This window comes from Periplaneta americana, chromosome 1, assembly GCF_040183065.1.
Source record: "Periplaneta americana isolate PAMFEO1 chromosome 1, P.americana_PAMFEO1_priV1, whole genome shotgun sequence".
NCBI classification, from domain to species: Eukaryota; Metazoa; Arthropoda; class Insecta; order Blattodea; family Blattidae; genus Periplaneta; species Periplaneta americana.
In genome coordinates, this window is record NC_091117.1 from 145479188 (window position 1) to 145489595 (window position 10408).

Below are 10408 nucleotides of genomic sequence, written 5' to 3' on the forward strand. Positions count from 1 at the left end.
GCAAAATTTTTTGCATATATACGTTGTGAAGGATCATAGAGAACAGAGAGATAGTAGTTGTATATTTATGTAAATATTTAATATCCTGCACTATTTTTCTGAATTAAGCAGATGTGATGAAGAACCTAAACAGCACACAGTGATAAGTAGGAATACAGTAGACTTCATTTGAAGTATAATCCGTGTAGCTAAGATTGGGGTGCTGCTTCTAATATCAACGGAAAACATCCACATGCAGGTAGCGATCCTGTTTTATTTATTTATTTTTTTTTTTTTCAACTGGAAGCATAAAATAGAAGTTTTGTTATAATGCTTTTCATGGGACATGTCTACAATATTTTGTCTGGACGCATGTAATATTTAGCTCACTATAGCAGCAACTGAGTCTTAACATTAAAACTAAGCAACAATGCTTATGGCTTGTTGTTTTAGGCGGCTAAAAAGCAGCGATCTCTATGAACTAAGTTGCATGAAGAGAGTTATTGTGCAAAATGTATGTGAAAATATGTGCCATTCAGAAGGTACTGATTTGTTTCTCCTGCCTTATAATGTAACTAGCATATGCTTGGGAATACATACCTAATTTTACATAATATATTCGAACTGTTTATCTCTGTTGCCATTTATTATTATTATTTTTTTTTGGAATAGGCCTACATATTGAATATTACATATTTGCCTGAAGGAAATGTATTTCAGAAGACTGATATCTTTTCTTGCTTGTGGTAAGTGTCCAAGTTTATTCATCACAGAAATTGTCACTGATATATAAAATTGTATTGGAATTTGTCTAGCCTCAATAGTCTGACAGCTAGTGTGTTAAACAGAGTATTTAAATACCAGTGACATATAAATATATTTTAGTGATTCTGGCTCAGATCTAGACGTTGGCAGTGATAAAGAACCATCAATGGGGCAGTTGCTGGTTTATCAGTTTCTTAGAGTTGTGGCCTAAGTCCATATCTGATTTCTTTTTATTTTTGTCTACTTATGTTAACAGTAGGTAGACATAAAATGGGATATAGTACAAAGAGTTGTCACAATCCCAGCTGCTACCGAAATTGCAGTACCATACATAGGCTACATCATGAAAAAGAACATACATGCATGTTGTAGCTGCCATTCGAACCTAAGACTGTATCTTCTATTTAGCATTAGAATTGCACTTATTTGTGTACAACAAACCTGGCTATCAATGTCCAGCAGATTATCTCAAGCAAGTGAAGCAATGATTTCAATAGATACACTGAATGTTCGTTCCATTTTTCTTTCACTTGCACTCTAATTTTTTTAGAGAGAAGGAAACAGTAATTTCGGCCTAATTTGTAATTTGAATACGCGTAAGCATCAGTTTACCTAAGGATGTAATATGCCGAAGCTTGTGACAAGGTTAATTACGGTTTGACGAGGGATTAGCTAAATGACAGGCAGAAGTCTGTGATATATGACCCTCAAGATCTGTGACAGCAATGATTTCACAACATTTCTTGTGTCCCGCAATTCTGCTTGCCATCACCGTAATTTGTTTGAAAAGATAATAATAAAAGACTAAATATTATACATTATTGGTTCCAACTTATTCCATGTCTATGCTGCTGATCAATTGCGATACCGTACACTGAATTTTCTTCGCTCTGTATAGATAGCTGTCCTTCACATAAACTTCATTTCACAGTTAACTTTTTATATCTTACTCTTATCCAAGTTCTCCATGTTTCGGATATATGAAGCCTATAATGGGTGTTATATTTAGGCAAGGGAGCTCCAGTCTGTTGGTAAAGAACTGAGAATGAATGAATGTAATTGAAAATCTTGGAAGCGAAATTACATAATTACTGGGCTCCCCTCGTGACTAGATTCTAATTTCGTAAGTTTCACTACAGTTCTTTAAGGTTAGGGCTACATATGCAACACATATTCCAGGTGTACTGTCTTTTAATCTAGGTCTAATCAATGTAAGTTATGCGAGTAAATGTATTACATTATTTCGGACTGCTGCATATAAATACAGTAAACAGTCAACCCTAACCCCTGAATTCTCACCTAAGCTATAAATGGATGGAAATGTACTTTAAACTGATACGTAAATAGCACTGTAATCTTGTTACACAAAAACTAACCTTCAACAAACACAACAAAGACAGCATTTCTAGATTTAGACGTTGCAACTGCTTCTGCTATTCCACCTTCAAACCACCGCATTGCGGCGACGTTTAAATATTAAATGTACTATTACTGTAACTGGAAAAAGATATTGGTGTATTACAACCAAGATTATGCAGTATCACGTACAACGAAACTTTCGGATGTGACATACACAGGTGATGATGACGTATGAATGGAAACAAACAATTGAATATCAATCATTCTAACTTCAGAAATTCGTGACCACAGTTTATATTCGACCACAAGTAACCAAACACTGGAAAGTTGTAGAAATTACACATGCAACAAATAATTTTGTATAATGTAATGTATAATGTTTTTGTTACATTTACGGTTACATTCAAACATGTTCCAAGACTATAAAACATCTCTGGTTCCAAGTTTGCCAGAGGAACCGTTACCTTTAAAAAACTACATTACCAACTACAAAGAAAGAAGGAAATGGAAGGACCAATATATGTAGCGACAGGACGGGCAGTCATCCAAATTTACAAAATGGAAGAAGAAGAAGAAGAAGAAATAATCAAAATGAACCACCTCTCTTCTGTTTGTGTACGTACTTACAGTTTTACGTAATAGATGGCAGAAGTAAAAGCGCCTGCGCCTATGTACTAGTAGAGTCCCAATATGTCATGAGCGGGGAATGTTGGATGTTTGAACTAAGAACGATACCTTTTGAGTGTTAATTTTTTTCATTTAATTTATTGAATTCCATACATAGAGCTTACATTTGCATTGAAGCTTTCACATGTGGAACAAGATTACAATTTTTTGGCGAGATGAAGTGAGGTGAGGCCGAGGATTCGCCATAGATTACCTGGTATTTGCCTTATGGTTGGGGAAAACCTCAGAAAAATCCAACTAGGTAATCAGAACAAACGGGGATACAACCCAAGCGCGAGCGCAACTCTGGATCAGCAGGCTATAGCGAGTGTAGCGACTGAGCTACAAAAAAAAATAATAATAAATACAGTACATAGCAATCATATGATTGAATTTACAAACCTAAACAATTATTCATCAGTTGAGCTATAAAATATAATAGGTACATAGGTCACAAATTGCCACTCTTAATACAACTCGTAAATTTTCGTCTGCTAGTCACGATCTTTGTTTAGATTTCACAAGTTTTCATTCAGAAAACAATTCTTCGGAAATACACTGAATGTAGTGCCAGCGAAAAGGGATTATAAAGAATGGACACTGAGCGAATTTGCCTGTGTTTTGTTCCTCGTGCGCCAGCGTTTAGTTCTACTTTCAAGCGCTAGAGGTTAGTGTAATCGAGCATAGGCTATAAGATAATAATTGAGAATAGAGTTGAGACACAGGATTCAAACATCGCCTACCTTATTGCATAATCCAGTAACGCTCTGCTTCAAATAAATTCAAGTTAACAGCTTTTCCTTATTTCTCAGTAACGAACTAGTAGTAATAATAATTTTTTATATTCCAGATATAATAAATTATATTATAAAACAATATAATACATTATAAAATTAAGTATCAAATTCGTTTAATATTTGTATATAATATAATATAGGTATATGGTTTTACTTCTCGTAAGAGTTTTGTTTTTCCATTTTCAGTGCTATCAAATCATTACATATTTTAATTGTTGTTGGGGCCAACGTCTCAACTCTCATTATAAAGAAACTCTAGAGTCTAGCCATTACAGTTAATGACGGATTTATTTTATGGATCCAATTTATTTTATTTGAGTACATAATGTACCTAGATGTATTAATTATATGTGTTATATTTCCGCTGTGTCGACTGCTAACTGGTGTGATGTCAGCGCCAACTCTAGGGAGAAAGCAGAATCTCACGCTCTAGCTGGCTTGAAGGTCATTGAAATCAGTCCGGCTACATCAAAGGTACCGACGCGAAGTGTCCATTCTTTATAATCCCTATTCGCTGGTAGAGCCAAACATAGCAGCTCTGTAGGGTCGCGGCAGGCGACCTATGATAGGACTATCTATACATATTTTCCTATGGAAGCATTTTAAATAAATCTAATCCAGTCTGGTGTGTTATACAATGCAACGTTTTATGTCCTCACTTATTCCAGCTCTCAAATAACACGTTAGTCCAGCTAGTAGACTTTTTTAAAGTTCATATTTCGAATCCCTTATGTTACTACAGATACAGGTTGCTTTACGTTAGATTCATTTCTTCTAATATTTCTTTTCATGCTTGGAATAACTCCTCTCCTGTTGTATTTTCTTCGAGTGCAATGATATCGACTAAAATATTCTTATACACTATGAGTGCACACTGATGCCCGGCCCCGGAACAATTTTTCCCTCGAAATTATTCAAATCAACTTCACAGGGAGTTATACTTGAAAGCTTGATTTGCATAATGCACGTCACTGTTCGTTAACAGAAAACCACAATTTAAGTCACACAGAGTTAGTGTGCACTCATAGTTGGTTGCTTGACGGTTGTCAGCCCACTTTGAGGTCTGTGGATATAGAGGGAAAAAATTGGATCGGTGTCTGGTAGAGTTCCCGGGTAGCTCAGTTGGGAGAGCGTTGGTACGTTTAACCAAAGGTCCCGGGTTCGATGCCCGGCCCCGGAACAATTTTTCCCTCGAAATTATTCAAATCAACTTCACAGTGAGTTATACCTGAAAGCTTGATTTGCATTACCAATTCTACTGTATCAATATCTGTGTTTCCACCTAAAGCCAGAGTTAGACCACCGTTTATGCATCTTTTATTTTATTCCTCGTTCAGCTAGTGTTTTAATGTCACTTTTCCTCCTTTGTATTGTGCGTGTGGATAATTTCATACTGTTGAAAACATCAGGTTATTCGGGACAAATAATGTTAGCAACTTTATTCAGACATGTTTTAATGAACTGTCCTTCATTATAGCACTTCAATGATTTTGCGATTTCCAAAGCAATAACATAACTTACATGGGGTTCCCTTTGACTCAGAGCTCGTTTCATCATATTTTAGTATTGGAACTGTTATTTGAATTAATTTTTTTAATGTTTTAATTGCTTCGTCTCGTCCAGTCCTATGAAATGAAAATTATTTTTGTACTTATTTTCTGCTGTAGCTATATATTTCCGTTTACAATTTTTGTTACGTTGGATATGTTCTTGCTTACCTATGATTTCGCGATAATCTCATGATGTGTCGTAATGTCGCTACATCTTTGATTTATAAGTGCCTATTAGAATTTTAGTTCATAAGAGGCATCTACATTGCACAACAAATACTGTTCCTCCCATTCTTCCTTAAACATACATTTCCGAACAGACGTTGAAGGTTTTGAGAAAGAAGCAATCTAAATGTAATCAGGTAACCCACCACTGATAGATGCCTGTGAACTGGAGTTGTAGGAGAGTTGGAAGGAAGGGTGGGGGTGAAGCAAAGTCAGTTTACTGCTCTCCTCCTGCGACGTCACTATTGCTAGTGATCACGATGACATTTTTGCCATTCCCTGCTCTAAGGCGATATGGATATACAGGGTGTTCATTTCAAAGTGTGTCATGACGTCACTGTTGTGAGTCAGCGATTTGAAGCGAGTTTCAGCTTTTATGTCAGAGAAGTTGCCTATTAATCAAGGCGTTCAATCTGAACTTGAGAACATGTACGGTAAAACTTGAACGTCGTAGCAACAGATGGCGGTCTGTAAAGTCTGTGTGCTACCATAACTTCTTTCGAACTGTGTTTTGCGCGGGCAAGTCGTACGCAGGATATTTGTTATCATCCGTTGCATACCGCAACATTCCACAATACAAATCAAATGCTCCGTGTCCATGTTGACCGTCGAAGTTAATGTCAACAAATACGTAAGTAATCGTCTTAACCCTCTCGCCATATCCCGACAGTAAGAAAAAAAACTCATCTCAGTACGTGTTTCCAAACACTTCACATTCCTGCCACTACCGGCGTTACCGCACGTATCGGTACGTACTTCCAGAGTCCGTGGGTATCCACGGACTCTGCGTACTTCAGAATGAACGCCGTACTTGCTAGCAACTTCTCTGGCACATAGCTAATACGCCTTTGCGGAAGTGTAGGAAGATAGAATTCTCTAGGCTCATCGGCTAGACACATGACGGCATACAGCGAACCATGACACACTTTGAACTGAACACGCAGTAGTCGACATAAAAATATCAGAATTTTTCTTTGATATATGACTGAATAAAAATTTGGGGGGTTGTAGAGGGTTATATGGTGCAGATTTTTCACCAGAGAACCCATGACCGGAAATGATAATAAATTGGAGTATGTTGTTTTTCTGTTCTTGTGATGGAGAATTTTAGTTTAGTGCTTTTTTTATTTTTTTTTTTTGGTGAATTTCAAACTCAAATCTTTTTTCACGCCAAACTTATTCTTCTTCTTACCTCTTTCTCCCTCATACAAGAGAGTACGCTGTAATTAGTTTTATTTATATCATATATTTCTCTTTCTCTTATGTCGAACATCATTTGAGAGTTACTTAGATTGATAGGTGAAATAAGGATAGTTCACCCACAGTGAAATTCAAAGAATATGAGCAAAAACTCTTAGTATTCTTCTTTATTTATAACCATCATTTCTGATGATGCACAGAGCTGTTAAAAATTCAAAATCACAGTGAACGTTGACGTCATGTAGGAAGGCCGACCACCGGAAAGACTCGCATGCTACTGCCGCTGTTTGTTTCCGCGAATGCATGGCGTAATTCCATAATGGATACATGAACTTTATCATTTAATTTTTTTCCGTAGAATGCATTCTGCACGATTCGTATTACGTAAATTTATGAAGGCATGATTATCAAGATATTACTGCAATATTGCAGTTGTAATAAATAGTTTCCGAACTTTAATTGCATTCCTAACGTATATTACAAGAATGAAATTCTAACGACTAAAAAGTTAAAGACGACGTTATAATTTTAGAAATAAATAAATCTTTAAATATAGCGAAACCATAAATTAGACATAGTAAGTGGATTAATAAAGTCAGTATAATTCTCACTTGTATTAATGCTATCAAGATGTCCTGCAACCTTACTGCAGTGCGCTCCGTTCCTGGCAGAGCTTTCAACGCGACCCGTTTCCGTCACCCTGGCTGCAATGAGACAGAAACTCTTGGCCACGTGTTGGGCTTTTGTCGGAAAGGAGAGTTATTGCGTAACAACAGGCATCATAGAGTCCGTGGAGCTATCGCCTGTCTTCTTCGGAACAAGGGTTGGGAAGTTCATGAAGAGGTCCACTGTATTTCTGAAGACGACTCTCACAGAAGAGCGGATATAGGCCTAATAGCAATAAACAGACAACAAAAGGCTATTATCTTAGATCCAACTATACGCATGGAGAGAGATCTAAACCAAGCTCATCAGGTTGATCATGAAAAGAGGGCCATTTATGAACCTTGTATTCCCTACCTTAGTGCCAAGAATAACATCCCTCTCTTCAATTGGTCAGTGACAGGTTTATTTTTTGGTGCTCGGAGTTATTTTTTTACCAGAATTTACATATAATTTTTTTTTTTAAATTATCAATACCATCTTTTGAAATTCAAAAAATCATCTCGCAAATTCTTAAAGATTCTTTACAGATTATACAGTTTCATTTATACCACTCAGAAGGTCTTAATTAAGGATATGTTAATTTTAAATAAAATCTTTTTTTTATAAGTATAATTTTAAAGTCATCTTATATGATTTTATTTTATAATTTATAATCAGTGGTGCTTAATTATTACATTTTATTTTTATAACAATATTCATATTTGATTAATTGTAATTATGTATTTGCTATTAATTTCCGGATCCTCGTGGTCATCCTTAATTAAGGCCGGACGATTTATTTCTCTCTCTCAGGTTGAAAGTTTTTACAACTGTAGCGCCTGTATATTTTAAATCATACGGTTACCGTCACAATCACAAATTTCATTTGATTCAAGTTAATTTGAAGTTAAGAAATTGGAACTAGGCCAATCTTCAACCCACATTCATAGCCTCTGAGTTTAATTTTGTTTTCAGTCTTCAATTACTGATGTGAAATGTTAAAACATTAGTGTAGATACAGAATGAATTTACTGTTTAATGTGAGAATTCAACAGCTTTAACCCACCTTGTCATGCACGTGCACAGTACATCATAGGTAACCAACCGCACTACAATAAAATAAGCTAGTAGGCCTAGCTACTCACCTGAAGGATCAGCATCCAATCTGTAGCAAATTCTGTGAGGGCTGTGTTGAACAAAGCAGGTGTGGCTTAGGATTTCCATGAACAACTCAGTTCCACAGTAATTCTTTCTTCATTTCCTTTTCGTTGTTTTTCCCATTCCTTCTCTCCTTAATTTAGGACTATCATAATAGAAGCTTATTTAGTCCCGTCCACTAGTATTAACCTGTAGTCAAAAACCAAATAAAGTAAATTTTAATGCATTTGATATTATTATAGATTTTCTAGGCTTGACTTTCGACAGTATGCAGACACAACATCTCGGACGATTCAGAATTATAAATCACTTTCTGGTACTATCAAATGGTCTATGTCTCCAAAAACTGAAGACTGCTTAATATCCCAGGTCATCTGGCTATCCAAACAATTAGACACTAGCTAGCGAGACACGAAAGACTTAGCAAAGTAGACAACTCTTCAAGTTATGAGAACATGATTTTAAGAATGAAAAATATACATCAATTAGTTCTTAAATGATTGATAAATTACGTTTCATTACATGATTGGAAGCCCGAAATTTTTGTTTGGTTATGTAAAGCGTATCTACTGACTTGTTATCCTGAGGAGCAAAAGAGCAATTATTGAGGTATTTTACCTTGTTGAGTTACCCTAATCATACGTCAATGTAATTTTTTTACTTTTATCTTTGTTACATTTTGTGAAGTTTAAACACTAAATTTAAAACTATTACTGAGATTTTATCCGAATGTAAAAATGAATGAAGTTTATACATGGTAGAAGGATTTCGGTGATAATCTTTTGGGAGACGAATTCTGAGCATAATGTAACTGGAATAGTTCTCTACCATATCATTCTTTGCGTTTACATTTCTCAGAAATAATACTTTTTATTTAATTGTTTTTGATCCCATTATCTTTTAAACACATTTACAAACACACATTTTGTAAACATGTCTACATTGAACTTTTCAATTGCAACAAATAATTTTGTATAATGTTTTTGTTACATTTACGGTTTAAGAGTAATTCTTTTAATACTTTAATTAATAATGAATCAGTTTAACTACTGGATATTTTGCAACGCTGTTACAAGACGCTTGCTTGACCTTAAGCCTGAGCACCGCGGGAACAGGGTGTAAGGTTAATATGATGTATTGAACAATAAGGAATAAAAATAATTGAAGAAAGCTTGTTATAGTATTTTTTATTTGCCAATAAGTTACACAATATCAATTCTTTATTTACAAAGATTTCCTAAACCACATAAAATTTTTATAACAACGAAGCAGAAAACAGCTTTGGTCAACTTGAGAAATAACAGATATATTATTTCCGAAATACTATAAAGATTTTATATTATTTACTTTTTCCCTAAACATTTGTTTTATGCTTCAAGATTTAGTGGAAATTGTTTCAACTTGAAGGCAGGTATATCTATAATCTAACATTGTACTCACACAGAACATCAACAATAATGATACATTATACAATAATAGAGGTTGACAACCTCATATCTGTGCGCTTATGTTTAGCATCAAAGTCGCTTACTGTTCGTTGAAAGTATATGCTTGGTTATGTAATTAAATTCTAGAATGCTTGGATGTACTGTATTTCAAAACATATCGAATAATTTAAATATCTAACCTAAAATTAAAATCTATAGAACTATAATTTATTATCGTTTTTGAAAGAATCATATGACAAGAAAGGAGAATTACAATAACTTGTTCTGTATTTCATTTTATGCAATATTTTGCCACCTGTGAAGATGATATATCGTTACGTACATTGCTTACCAGATACTGAAGGCCTAATAGAAGAAAAGTTGAACGGCAGATTTTGTTGAAAACGAGCAGTGTTCTCTCTTTCGGATGCCTTTAGTTATTGTTTTATGTCTTACTACAGTGCGTGAAAAGTACATCAAATTCAATTGTCTCATATATGATGAAAGTTTATACCCGATAAAATAAAATTACGAATTAGAAATCTGAGTAACAAGAAGTTCTTCGAAAACTACTGTTTTGCATAACTTCCATATGTAATAATTGTAAAAAGTAGTAGTAGTAGTAGTAGTAGTAGTA

At 34.9% G+C, this 10408-nt stretch overlaps 1 protein-coding gene across 1 annotated transcript in view; it reads right to left on the reverse strand.

The window, feature by feature from the left end:
* The window catches only part of LOC138701831 (UBX domain-containing protein 4-like), a 39403-nt gene extending 37064 nt beyond the window's left edge, over positions 1-2339 (reverse strand). The window contains exon 1 of the mRNA XM_069829127.1: positions 2121-2339. Within this exon, the coding sequence (XP_069685228.1) occupies positions 2121-2202 (82 nt within the window). The 5' untranslated portion in view covers positions 2203-2339. The remainder of the gene's footprint in view (positions 1-2120) is intronic.
* Between the last annotated feature and the right edge of the window lie 8069 nt (positions 2340-10408).